The sequence below is a fragment of the Erythrolamprus reginae genome, chromosome 3 (assembly GCF_031021105.1).
Source record: "Erythrolamprus reginae isolate rEryReg1 chromosome 3, rEryReg1.hap1, whole genome shotgun sequence".
NCBI classification, from domain to species: Eukaryota; Metazoa; Chordata; class Lepidosauria; order Squamata; family Dipsadidae; genus Erythrolamprus; species Erythrolamprus reginae.
In genome coordinates this window covers 196859714-196874292 of record NC_091952.1, presented here as the reverse complement: position 1 = coordinate 196874292, position 14579 = coordinate 196859714, and the positions used below count along the sequence as shown (strand labels likewise).

General features: G+C 39.9%; 1 protein-coding gene across 1 annotated transcript in view; it reads right to left on the bottom strand.

Annotated features, from left to right (window-relative positions):
* The window catches only part of PIEZO2 (piezo type mechanosensitive ion channel component 2), a 260086-nt gene that overhangs the window by 54806 nt on the left and 190701 nt on the right, over window positions 1-14579 (bottom strand). The window contains exons 22-29 of the mRNA XM_070747520.1: window positions 13428-13628; window positions 11343-11547; window positions 11107-11208; window positions 9645-9810; window positions 5416-5659; window positions 3550-3646; window positions 2204-2363; window positions 974-1063 (exon numbers count right to left, since the gene is read on the bottom strand). Of these exons, the coding sequence (XP_070603621.1) occupies window positions 974-1063; window positions 2204-2363; window positions 3550-3646; window positions 5416-5659; window positions 9645-9810; window positions 11107-11208; window positions 11343-11547; window positions 13428-13628 (1265 nt within the window). The remainder of the gene's footprint in view (window positions 1-973; window positions 1064-2203; window positions 2364-3549; window positions 3647-5415; window positions 5660-9644; window positions 9811-11106; window positions 11209-11342; window positions 11548-13427; window positions 13629-14579) is intronic.

Sequence of the window (14579 nt, the reverse complement as noted above, 5' to 3'; positions counted from 1 at the left end):
CTCCCTAGATTCGCCCACGTTTCTGCAACACTCCGCGGCCTGCACTGGCTGCCGATCGGTTTCCGTTCACAATTCAAAGTGTTGGTAATGACCTTTAAAGCCCTACATGGCATTGGGCCAGAATACATCCGGAACCGCCTTCTACTGCATGAATCCCAGCGGCCGATAAGGTCCCACAGAGTTGGCCTTCTCTGGGTCCTGTCGACCAAACAATGTCGTTTGGCGGGCCCCAGGGGAAGAGCCTTCTCTGTGGCGGCCCCGGCCCTCTGGAATCAACTCCCCCCAGAGATTAGAACGGCCCCCACCCTCCTTGTCTTTCGCAAATTACTCAAGACCCACCTTTGTCGTCAGGCATGGGGGAGTTAGGATATTCCTTCCCCTAGGCCATTACAAGTTCTGTATGGTATGTTTGTGTGTATGTTTGGTTTTTATAATAAGGGTTTTTAGTTGTTTTATTAAATTGGATTGTTACATGTTTTTTTTTAATTGTTGTTGTTAGCCGTCCCGAGTCTGCGGAGAGGGGCGGCATACAAATCCAATAAATAAATAAATAAATAAATGAATGAATGAATGAATGAACGAACGGACGGACGGACGGACGGACGGACGGACGGACAGACAGACAGATAAATAAATAAATAATTTGACTTTCAATAATTTTGTAATTATCTATGTATTAGATCAGGGGAGTCAAACTGGTGGCCCATGGACTGGATGCATCATGTGCAGATCACGCTCACCCCAGCTTCACAAAAAAAACATTGCAAAACATCAAATGATGGCAACGTGACACCGCCAGTTTGACACCCATGTCTTAGATGGATGGGTAGATGGAACTATAATGCTCTCAAAATTCACTGTCTTCTGTAGCAACATCAATAAGGTAATGGTTAAGTACTTTTTCTGATTAGTGTAGTAGTGTTATATTCCAAAATCCAGAAAGGAATTTTTTAAGAAAAAAAGAAAAGCATACTGTCTCTTCAGTTGATCCATTGATTTTTTCTCTTCCTCAAGTCTTGCTTTTACAGCTTTCACAATTGTGGCCTGGAAGAGCTCAGCACCTCTGAAAAATAAATACATATACACTAGATAAAAACAATGCAGCACAAACACATAGGATGGCAGTCGCAATTGTATTTTTGCCACCAAGATGGAAACTGAAGGTGAAACTGATTCAAGAGATTTGTTGAAACAGTGAGAATAAGGAAATCATTCAGAAATGTATTTCATAAGGTTGACTTTCCTAACCAACCTACTCGGAAAGGGACGCCTTACAAATCTAATACATTATTACCGCTATTACTATTACTATTACAGTGGTACCTCGACATACGAGTTTAATTCGTGCCAGAGCCAACTTCATATGTCGATCGATTCGTATCTCGAACGAATGCATTTAGATTTGGCTTTTCGCGCCAAGATAACTGGAAAAAATGGAATTCTTGCGCCACCTAGTGGACGCTCGGCTCGTATCCCAAATTTGAGCTCGGGTGTTGAACAGAAATTTTGCTCACGTCTCAGCTCGTAACTTGGAATACTCGCATGTGGAGCAGCTCGTATCTAGCGGTACTACTGTACTATTACTATTACTATTACAGTAGAACCCCGACTTACGAGACTAATTGGTTCCGGAAGGAGGCTCGTAAGTCGGAACGCTCGTATGACGAAACATTGTTTCCCATAGGAAACAATGTAAAGTCAATTAATCCGTGCAACAACAAAAAAACCCGCTGCCGCCGAACGCGGAAGTTAGCGTTCGGCTTCAGGAGACAGCTGCGAAGCGGCGCGCGTGTTTTAAAACGTGGCAGCCGGCCTGGGGGGCTTGCCAGCACCCCCCCGAGCCCCCCAGGCCGGCTGCAACCTTTTAAAACACGCGGGATACGAGCGCCAAGGAGCTGTCTCCTGAAGCCGAACGCGGAAGTTAGCGTTCGGCTTCAGGAGACAGCTCCTTGGCGCTCGTATCCCGAATGTGAGCTCGGGAGGCGAACAAAAATGTCGCTCCCCTCCCAGCTCTTATCTCGAGTAGCTCGTAAGTAGAGCTGCTCGTATGTCGAGGTTCCACTGTACTATTATTTCTGTGATGAGCTTTCCTTGATTAATAAAGACAAATTATATATTTCACTTTTAGAGTTTGCAGAATATTTAATCAAAACACATGTCTGATGGATCTATACATTTATTAAAATACAATGCTTCATTTTACCTGGATGCCAGAATCTGTGAAGCTTTAATATCAGCAACAACATGAAGGAAGTAGTAACTCATGAAAACTCTTCTTTGAAGCAATAGAAAAGCAAAGCAAATACTATCCCAGATTATTCCTGCCTCTCCACTTGGCAATTTACACTCTGGGTCATCCAAAGCTGACAAGAACAAACATCAAGGATAAGCAGCAAAATAATTCAATATTTTTTTCTGAACTGACCAAAGAGAACAAAAAGATTTAGAAACTTTCAAATCCATGTCTGCAAGATTTAAATATCACACAGGTGGGGCGGGAGAATAATTATCTATTTGTGACTGTACATCCATGTACATTTCTCTTGCGTCCCAACTCAAATTCTAATCTTGGAAACAGCTGGAAAATAAAGGCAGAAGATCATTTCCTTTAATGGAACATCTTGGAGAGCCATAGAATTGAAGATGTCAGAATGGGAAGGTCCCTATTTCTCTTCTTCTATATTCTTGTAGTCTTTGTGCTAAACTCCTCACTTATATACAGGTTCGTCATTCTATACCAAAGTGACATGAATCACAACAGGGTTATAACACAATAATTTTTCCTGAGATAGTTAAAAGCCAAGAAGCTTACTATAATAACCCCAAGAATATAAACTCTGAAATTAATCAGCAGTTGTTAAATAAGAAATACATGAAAAATAAAGCAAACATAATTTTTAAAAAAGTAGAATAGTATTTGTAATTATTAGGTTCAAAGTCTATATGAATAACAAAATACAATCTGCAAAAAAAAAAACCTGATGAAATTATCAGATACAACATCTGGTTAGAACAGGGATGTCAAACTCGTGGCCCCTCAAGTGGGATTGGTCATTTACTGGTCATGCCCACCCCTAGTTTAGCGAACGGGAAAAAGTCACGATAGGTCACATGATGACAACGTGATGTTGTGAGTTTGATACCCTTGGGTTAGAGTGTACTTTGTTTATGCTATTACTTCAAAATAAAATTTTAAAAACTAATGCCTGTCTTAATTTGCTTTTAGTATTGGATTTTATTGTATATTGTTCATGATTGTTGTTAGCCGCCCCGAGTTTTCAGAGAGGGGCGGCATATAAATCCAATAAAACTTGAAACTTGAAACTAAACAAAATAAATAAAAATGGCGCCAAATTCTCAGAGAAAACTGTTTTTCCACCATTTATTTTCCAATCTGAATTATTCTATGCTTTATTTTAAAAATAACAATATTTTCAATTTCAGAGAGAGAAACAAGTCTGCTTAGTGTTTTTTAATGATGGGTATTTGAAAGACTTCAATGGAGTTGTAAAAAGAATTATACAAAGATCTTTATAAGTCCATACTTACGGATGTCATAACCTTTAACTGTACAAGCTAGACTGAATGCTTGAATCACCCAACAGCTATTGGTGATCAATGACTTGATGTAACCACATGCTCCTATCTGGAATAAATAGAGATTGATATGACAAAATAAATTAAAATAAAAGCCTGTCAATACTATAGGGTATAACTGTTTACATAAAGATAAAAAAAGAGTAATTGAATTTTTCTTGTTTTTAGTGTTGTAACAAAACTGTATATGCTCAGTGCAGTGATTTCTTCTATAATATTTAATTAGATAAACAAACAAATAAATATTATAACAAAATAAAAGCTTTTTACAAGGTATAACTGTTTACACAAAGATAAAAAAGAGAAATTTATTCTTTTCTTTGTGTTTGTAACACAACCAAGTAAATATGCTCAGTACAGTACTTTCTTCCATAATTTTTAAAGTATATTATACTTTATATATTCCTCTTTTGACCTCTTTCATTGTAATGTCATAAATACAATAAAACAAAAATTGTTTTGTAAATAGTCCAGTATCAATACTGCAAAATACTCCTTTTTTAAATTCCAATTTGTGACCATATTGGATAGAAACAAGGCGATCAACTGTATGGTAGATTTGCGTCGGATGCGGAATAAGCACATGGACCAAAGAGCTGGGTTTTATGGGTCACTTTATTTATTTAAATCTGGACCTGCAGATGAAGTTAATGGGGTGGAACTTCCGTTCCAAACATCTTTGGGCAACTAAGGGCGAAAACTCCTTGCCGAGCGAGGGAAAGTCACCCTTGACCTTGGCCTTGAACTTAACCTTCTCTTGCCCTCTGCCACGCCCAAAGCATGTGAGAAGGCTCACCCCCATTTGTGGGCTTGTGGCAAGTGAGCCCCAAGGGCACCCCCTTCCCAACACTCAGGTGGATTCTAATCGGAGCTTCTGGTGAGGGGGAGCCCGTGACCTTCTAAAAGGTGCCCTAAAGGAGATAACACAGTTGATGCTAGCCCCTTTTTCTGCCACATACTGCTATCCCAGTGTCCAAGGGAATTCGAGCTAACTATTGCTAAGCACCCCCTAACCTCTCCCATCCCCCGACGCAGTGTGGAGTAGCCAAAAACTGGCTATAACCTAAACTGTGGTATCCGCCAAAAATTCCTACTCGGCCCCCAAAGGCGACCAGCAATCACACTGAGACCACGGGGAGGGTGGGCAGGTGCCTGCAATGGGGGGCGACAAGTCCAAAAATGGAAAGGGCAGAAAGCAGTGTTTTTATGCGAGGGCTCTCTGCCCAGCCCCCCAGCATGCCTTGCGCTAAGTGCAAGGCATGATGGGCAATTGCGTGTGTTATCGCACAACTGCCCATTTTAAAGCCTCCGGCGGTGGTGGCCAAATGCATCCAGCCCCCGCCGCAAATGTCAGCCAGCCTTAAGTGGCCAGCCTTTCACTGCTCAGTACAACGAGGGAATCTTCAGTTAAAGCTGCAGTGATAAACATTATTTGTTGTTTCTGTTTAGAGCTCCAAACAATCTGGAATAAGTAATAATGAATGGAGCTTGAAGAAGCCTGAAAGGCAAGGAAAGAATGGAAATAAACACTTTCAATATTCAAACACCTATCCCCAGTACTGTACATCAATGTTTCTTGATCTTGGCAATTTTAAAATGTGTGAATATCAACTCCCAGAATAGGAATAAATCATGCTAAGGTTGAGAAACACTGTTAGATATAACCATAACTCTTCGATGTCAAGAGTTTAATGGTTTCTAGAAAGCAAGGAAAAGATCAACTAGTGTGATGGGACTTTGCGCTAAAAATATAACAACTATACATTTATTTCCAGAAGCATTTAATAATCAATCTTTTTTAAAAAGGAAGATACTTACAGATAATACATTCTTCATTATAATCACAAAGGCATTATAAGCAATCAGCCAATCCCAATATCGAAGGATGCTTCTGATTGGCTTCAGTAATAGATCTCCTCCAAAAAGTAGAAAATAAAAACAGGCTACCAAGTAACCCATACAAAATATACTGATCCGAGTGGTTCCCGTTATAAAGATGATAGTGAGAACAAACCAGAAGAGATAACTGAACACAACCACTTTACCCATGTCTAGATATGATCTGTTACAAAACAAAGTTGAAATTAGAGAGACCAAATTTATGTTCAGGTTATGCACATTTTAATGCACAATAAAGTGATATAAGCATATTTATATAAACATATAATATACATTGATGAAATGATTATGTGTTTAGAAGAAAATATTATCCATTATAGAGGTTTTTTTCAAACTGTGATGCAGAGATCTCTTAATAGAAACATAGAAACATAGAAGTCTGATGGCAGAAAAAGACCTCATGGTCCATCTAGTCTGCCCTTATACTATTTTCTGTATTTTATCCCAGGCATGTTTAAATTCAGTTACTGTGGATTTATCTACCACGTCTGCTGGAAGTTTGTTCCAAGGATCTACTACTCTTTCAGTAAAATAATATTTTCTCATGTTGCTTTTGATCTTTCCCTCAACTAACTTCAGATTGTGTCTCCTTGTTCTTGTGTTCACTTTCCTATTAAAAACACTTCCCTCCTGGACCTTATTTAACCCTTTAATATATTTAAATGTTTCTATCACGTCCCCCTTTTTCCTTCTGTCCTCCAGACTATACAGATTGAGTTCATTAAGTCTTTCCTGATACGTTTTATGCTTAAGACCTTCCACCATTCTTGTAGCCTGTCTTTGGACCTGTTCAATTTTGTCAATATCTTTTTGTAGGTGAGGTCTCCAGAACTGAACACAGTTTTCCAAATGTGGTCTCACCAGCATTCTATATAGCGGGATCATAATCTCCCTCTTCCTGCTTGTTATACCTCTAGCTATGCAGCCAAGCATCCTACTTGCTTTCCATACCGCCTGACTGCACTGTTCACCCATTTTGAGACTGTCAGAAATCACTACCCCTAAATCCTTTTCTTCTGAAGTATTTGCTAACACAGAACTGCCAATACAATACTCAGATTGAGGATTCCTTTTCCCCAAGTGCATTATTTTACATTTGGAAACATTAAACTGCAGTTTCCATTGCTTTGACCATTTATCTAGTAAAGCATTTACCATATTACAGACGCCTCCAGGAATATCAACCCTATTGCACACTTTAGAGCAGAGGTCCCCAACCGCCAGTCCGCGGACCGGGACCGGGCCGTTGGGGTTTTCCAGCCGGTCCGCGGCGGCGCTGCCCTCCCGGCAGAGGACATTATGCAGGACAGGGTGGGGCGTCGGGCAGGGCGGGGAGAATCAGGAGGCTCCTTTGGCAGCTGGGGGCTGCCTGGCTTTGTGATTTTGGCTGGGGGGGAGTTAGGAAGGTCCTACTTCTCCCCCCCCAGCCAAAACCTCAAAGCCTATCTGCTGGATACGGGCGATGAGTGGGACAGAGCGGCGCGGAAGCCTCTTGCAGCAGCTGCCACGGCCACCGGCTTCGGCGCCGCTCGTCCCGCTCATTCCCCGTGTCTGGCAGAAGCTGCTGCCCGAGTGCTCTTGGCCGGCAGGATTCAAAGGGATTCAGGAGGCTGAATCAGGAAGCTCCTTTGGCGGCTGGGGGCTGCCTGGCTTTGTGATTTTGGCTGGGGGGGACTTAGGAAGGTCCTACTTCTCCCCCCCAGCCAAAAACTCAAAGCCTATCTGCTGGATACGGGCGATGAGCGGGACGAGCGGCGCCGAAGCCGGTGGCTGTGGCAGCTGCTGCAAGAGGCTTCCGCGCCGCTCTGTCCCACTCATCGCCCGTATCCAGCAGATAGGCTTTGAATTTTTGGCTGGGGGGGGAGAAGTAGGACCTTCCTAACTCCCCCCCCCAGCCAAAATCACAAAGCCAGGCAGCCCCCAGCCGCCAAAGGAGCCTCCTGATTCTCCCCACCCTGTGGAGAAGTGTGGAGGGCTGCGTCACTAAGCTCCACCCCTCCATAACCCCACCCCCATTTGACCAAAGCCCCCCCCCCAACCGGGCCGTGGAAAACTGGTCTAGCTTAAAGCTGGTCCCTGGTGCAAAAAAGGTTGGGGACCTCTGCTTTAGAGTCATCAGCAAATAGGCAAACCTTCCCTACCAAACCTTCCCCTATGTCACTCACAAACATATTAAAAAGAATAGGACCCAGAACAGACCCTTGTGGCACACTGCTTGTAACCTGACTCTGCTCAGAATACTCGCCATTAACAATAACTCTCTGATGTCTACGCTTCAGCCAGCTGCAAATCCATTGAACTATCCAGGGATTAAGTCCAATCTTCACTAATTTATTTATCAGCTCTTTATGTGGAACCGTATCAAAGGCTTTGCTGAAGTCCAGGTAGGCAATATCCACGGCACCACATTCATCCAATACCTTTGTGACATAGTCAGAGAAATCAATGAGATTAGTCTGACATGATTTGCCTTCAGTAAAGCCATGCTGATTTGGGTCCAATAAGTTATTGTTTTTTAGGTGCTGATTTATCCTCTTTTAATATGGTAAATTAATTGATAACACATTAATTTATAACACATTCCATTACTGATGAATAAAAAAACCGAATTGTTGCATTGAGGTTATATTTGGCAAGAATACACATACACACATAATACTGGAATTTATGAATCACAAGGCTTCTCAAATCTTGTGACACAGCAATTGCTTGCTATCAGTTTGATCAGGAAAAATAAGGAATAAAATTCAAAAGATTTAACAGAATTCCCATTTTCCCCTCTGCATATTTTATGAGGTCTTGTTTTAATGGCAACATGCATGTTGCTTACTTTTGAAAGGGAAATGACTCAAGGCATTTATATTTTATGCTAAATTAAAAAAAATAAAATTAATTTATATTTTTATAATTATAGTTAACTATTGTAATTATTGTTTTGATAGCATTGTTTTCAACTGTTCACTTTTTTAATAGTCTCATTTATAATGTTTGGGTAATTTTATTTATGGTAAATTAAAAAGAATTTATCTAAACATTGGCATGGAAATTCTAGAATTTATAAAAGAAGAATGGAAAAGTTGCATTATCTTTTTTCAGGTGGCCAACAATTTCCTTCCTTCTATCCGTGCAAAAGCATTGATTCTTTGAAAGTATAGAAGAAAGGTGAATTTTTTCACTGCTATAAACAGTAACATTTAGAGTAATGTAATTTATCACCAAACTGATAAATTCAGAGATATCACAGTAGAAAATTGGGCTGTTGCAATTCTTTTCATTTGGCATGGCATGGCATTAGCATTGGCATCCTTCAGTCTCGAATGACCATGGTATCATACTCTGGATTCCCTAGAGCAGTGTTTCCCAACCTTGGCAACTTGAAGATATCTGGACTTCAACTCCCAGAATTCCCCAACCAGCGAATGCCAGCGAATGCTGGCTGGGGAATTCTGGGAGTTGATGTCCAAATATCTTCAAGTTGCCAAGGTTGGGAAACACTGCCCTAGAGCATGAAGCCTGGGTAGGTTAGTATGGAGGATAGACTGTTACCCAAGTAGCAGATCACCCCTCTCCACGTCTCTGAAATATTTCAATGGACTATTTGGTCCAATGGACCATTTGGGACCATGCAATACACTTAACAATGAAGCATGTAATCAATGCTATATAAATTTATCATGCAACAAAACTTCTACTATCTTTCTCTCTACCAGAGATTTGTTCCTAACTACCATAAACCCCTGGAGTAGATATTAAAGATAAAGAAGAGTGAATAAACAGCAAATAAAGGAGAATTATTTCTGTTACAGGCACTTGTTCTTCTTGCAGGACAATCAGATAGAAATTATGTAACATCATATCATTCTTTTACTGATCAGTTTTATATATTACATTATTTGTATTTGATTGTCCTGAAACTTTATATATTTTATGTCTTAAGTAAAGAATAAAACTCTGTTATCTGATAATCTTCCCCCCTTTAGAAAATAGCAACATCAGACAACATGTGTGAGTTGACAACTGCAGTAAAGTTGCAGAAATACAATTCTGAACCTTACAAGTTCAACACTCACAAAGATCATATGATTACTGTGAGGAAGAAATATAAGCAAATGTGTGACCTATGTCAATATTCATTATCCAAATCTTACCGGCAATGAATAAAATCAGGAACAGGATTGTGTTGACTAAATGAAGCTGCTTCAAGGTTCATGCAGATTTCTACATTGTCTCCAGCCATGATGCGTACAGCAGCCTTGTTCTCATCTTCAAATGTCTGCCTTTGTAAGGATGCACATAATAGCAACATGAAATCATCTGATGGAAGAAAATGTTGAATTGAATATAAATGTGATGGACGTCTTACATGTTTTTCATATAAAGAGGAAGACTAAGGGCCCAGTATAATACTAGTATCAGAATGGAGGCAGAACCAAATTAGTTCTTGTGAAAAACTCTAAGCCTAGTCCACAACTTAAACTAGGAACGTCCATGTTATCATACACAAAGAACAAAGAGGTAAAAGAGCAGCAATGTTCAAAAAATATTTTTCTCTTGAAGAATGGATAACTTAAAAATAGATTGCTATTATGTCCAAGCCATTGTAACTTTGAACAGTCACCAAACAAACTTGTAAGTCAAAAACTATGTGAACTGTGTTAACTCTTAGTGACTGAATTATATTCTATGATGACTGTTTCTCAAATCTAAAATTGATATATACAAAATTAATGTTCTTATGAAAAACCTTAAAATAAAACAAGAAGTACAAGAATTGGGTGGCAAAACAATTTCACACAGAGCCAGTTAGCAAAAGGAAAAGCATTAAACCAGAGAGTTCTGCCTAATGCCTTCCAAACTGCTGGACTACTGCATCACATAATTTTCACCCAATATAACTAGTGATGGGCGAACCCAACGGTGTTCGGGTTCGGCAAGTTCGGACGAACTTTACGCAAACTTTGGCCGAACCCGAACCGAACCCGAACGGGGAATCCCTCCCACGAATAGATTCTGGGGGCGGAGCTTTGACGTCACCGGCAGGTTGCTAAGGACGCCAAGGTGATCACTTCCAGGATTCCATGGAATCCAGGAAGTGATCACCTTGGCGTTCTTAGCAACCTGCCGGTGACGTCAAAGCTCCGAATGGCGAATACGACCCTGAGCTTTGCCTGAAGTTTGAAAAAATTTTGGGTTCGTATTCGGCATACCGAACACCGCAAAATTCAGTATGGACCCAAATTGTGCGGGTTCAGTTCGCCCATCACTAAATATAACCATTGATAAGGGATGTACTTGAAAAGATTTAGAGGACACCACTTTGCCTGTTCCTGATAAAAATGATGTATATTGTTTCCCCAATCTTAACCTTTTAATTTAGGTTCCATAAATGGCTATAATTTTTCTTTTTTATTGCAGTGGTGAGATAGGAAGGACTGCTGTTTTTTTAAGAGCAAACTTTTAAATTGATGTTGCGTTTGAAAGCTTACACATATATAGGTAAAGCTAAAAATTACAATATAGCATCTTGATATCTGTTGCATGTCCAGAAATGTACTTAAGGAATTTATTGAAATAAACGGTAAGTTTGTTTAAGGGATGAAAATTACTTACATACAAGAAAGACTGGGTTTGGTTTAACAACAAAATCTGGAAAGTATAACCATTTGATGATATTAGAGTTGAAGTTGGCATTTGGATATCTCCATGGATAATCTGTAATGTCAAAGGCAAGAATGCTTATAGCAAGCCATTAAGATTACTTATTTAATTCTCAGCAGGTATTAACACACAGTAATTATTGAAGTAAAAAATGGGAAGAACAGTTTGAGGCAAAAAAGGACACTTACCCTTACAAGGTGCAGGAGGGATACCAATACATATGAAGTACTGGATTGTAATAATGCATGACAGAAAACAGCAGTACTTTGGCCATATTTCAGCAATAGCTTTTCTTCTCCGCCGATACAAAACAACTATTAAAGCAAAGCCATGGACCATTGCATAGAAATCCATCCGTTGACCAATTACATTTACGGACAAGAGGAAGCAACTCTATGATAACAAGCAAGGGTACAAAATGTATATATTATCTGGAGTGGTCCACGATAAATAGAACATTAGCTTCATCTTTGGAAACTTCATGAGACTTTACATATCAGCTTGACAGATACAATACACCAACACTCTGCAGTCTGCATTGGTTGCCGATCAATTTCCAGTCACAATTCAAAGTGTTGGTTATGACCTATAAAGCCCTTCATGGCATCGGACCAGAATATCTCTGGGACCGCCTTCTGCCGCATGAATCCCAGCGACCGATTAGGTCCCACAGAGTTGGCCTTCTCCGGGTCCTGTCGACTAAACAATGTCGTTTAGCGGTACCCAGGGGAAGAGCCTTCTCTGTGGTGGCCCTGACCCTCTGGAACCAGCTCCCCCCTGAGATTAGAACTGCCCCCACCTTCCTTGCCTTTGGTAAACTCCTTAAAACCCACCTCTGTCGTCAGGCATGGGGGAACTGATATAACTTCCCCAGGCCTATATTGTTTATGTATGGTATGTTGTGTGCATGTTTTTTTTAAATTATGGGTTTTTAATTTTAATTATTAGATTTGTATTCTACATTGTTTTTTCTATTACTGTTATGAGCCGCCCTGAGCCTACGGAGAGGGGTGGCATACAAATTTAATAAATAAATAAATACATACATTTTTAAAATTTTGTTTTTAAGTCAACTTATTAATGAAAATGTAAAGGCTCCCCTCACACATTCCTGACTCTAGGGCAGTGTTTCCCAACCTTGCAACTTGGAGATATCTGGACTTCAACTCCCAGAATTCCCCAGCCAGCATTTGCTGGCTGGGGAATTCTGGGAGTTGAAGTCCAAATATCTTCAAGTTACCAAGGTTGGGAAACACTGCTCTAGGGGGTAGTGCTCATCTCTGTTTCAAAGCCAAAGAGCCAGCACTGTCTGATGGCATCTCGGTGGTCATGTAGCCGGCATGACTAAATGTCAAAAGGAACATGGAACGCTGGTTCCTTCCCACTAAAGGTGATCCCTATTTTTCTACTTGCATTTTTACATGCTTTTGAACTGCTAGGTTAGCAGGAGCTGGGACAAGTAATGGGAGCTCACCCCGTTAAGAGGCACTAGGGATTTGAACAGTTGAACTGCTGACCTTTCTATCAACAAGCTCAGCGTCTTATCCACTGAGCCATCGTTTCCCCAACATTATTACTAACTACTTTTTCCATAATTACCGGGTAAAACATCTATTTGAAAAGTAAAGAAATATTGATAACAATGTTAAAATATTTGGCCAAGTATCTTGATATGTTGTAAACATGTTTGCAAAATGAAGATTGCAATATCCTAAATTTCATCCAAGAATCTCAAATATGATTTTCTATGTTCCCCTTCAGTTATGAAATTCTTTCCCTAGGAAGAACACTAACATCCTAACATAATGAGCCGGGGTGGTGCAGCAGGTAGAGTGCTGTACTGCAGGCCACTGATGTTGACTGTAGATCTGAAGATCAGCGGTTCAAATCTCACCACCGGCTCAAGGTTGACTCACCCTTCCATCCTTCCGAGGTGGGTAAAATGAGGACCCAGATTGTGGGGGCAATATGCTGGCTGTGTTAAAAAGTGCTATTGCTAACATGTTGTAAGCCGCCCTGAGTCTAAGGAGAAGGGCGGCATAAAAATCGAATAGATAGATAGATAGATAGATAGATAGATAGATAGATAGATAGATAGATAGATAGATCCACTGAAACTTTTCAAATTGTCTTTCTTTAAGTTGATTGGGGGTGACAGTATGTTTCAGTATACATTTAACCTATTTTTGCCAGATTTTTCATTTGGTGACCTAGTTGTCAGTCCCAATTGTGGTCACTAATTAAGGACTATTAATATACCGGTGTAAATTTACCTCCAAACCAAATTTGTAGAAGAAGTAGTTTACAAAATACTTAAGGCAATTGACTATACCATCATCCAAATGTAATCTGGTAATATCATGAAAAATAGTTTTGGTGTCTGGGGCAGTGAGATTATTATGGCATCGGTAGTATTCTTGGTGTCGGTAAACAGTAACTTCAAAGGCCAGAATTGCCAGCATCAGCAAATTATTCTGTAAGAGAAGGAAACTGTGTAAATACTTCAGACCCAAGAAAAGTCTTGATTCTACTATTTACAGCAAAACTCCCAAACTATTTCCACTCTTTTAATATACATTTTGACATAATAATAGTTCAACAATTTTCTTATGTGCTATTTATTAATTATATACATAATGAGTTAATTATCTATATACTTATAGATATTTATTATAGAAATCATGAGTTTAAAATGTATAAAATCTCTACATCTAGGTCTTTGTCTATTAACCTTTATTAACATTTTCCCAATCTTACTACGTTTCTATGCAAACCTGAAAAACTGCAACTGAAATTTGTTTTCCTGTGCTACTAGTCGAGCACTAGAGGAACAAAATGTTAATCAATAACACATTTATTCTAAAAATGCCGAATCCCATTTGTGGTTATCTATGGGTTATTTTACAGCATCTGAAAGACACCCAAAACCACAAATAGGGGAGTAGATCAGCCAGATAGGCAATTCAACTTTGTTCTCATAGGTTATGAGGAAGAAGAAAATAGCCTGCGGTAGAAGCTGTGCAGCTCTTAGGGTGACTTAATGCAGTGTTTTTCAACCAGTGTGCCGTGGCACACTAGTGTGCCGCGAGACATGGTCAGGTGTGCCGCGAAAAAGGAAGCTCGGGTTCCAGTCTCGCAACTTTTTGCTGAGCGAGAGAGAAAGAAAGCAAGAGAGAGAGAGAAAGAGAGAGAGAGAAAGAGTGAGAGAGAGAAAGCAAGAGAAAGAAAAGAGAAAGAAAGTGCCAGAGAGAAAGAAAGAGAGAGAGAGAGAGAAAGAAAGAGAGAGAGAGAGAGAGAGAGAGAGATAAATGAGCAAAAAGGGGAGGAAAAAAGAGAAATGAGAAAATGATTGAGACAGAGAATGAGAGGAAAGAGAGAGAAACAATAGGGAGAGAGAAGTGACTCTTGATTTAACATATGATAAA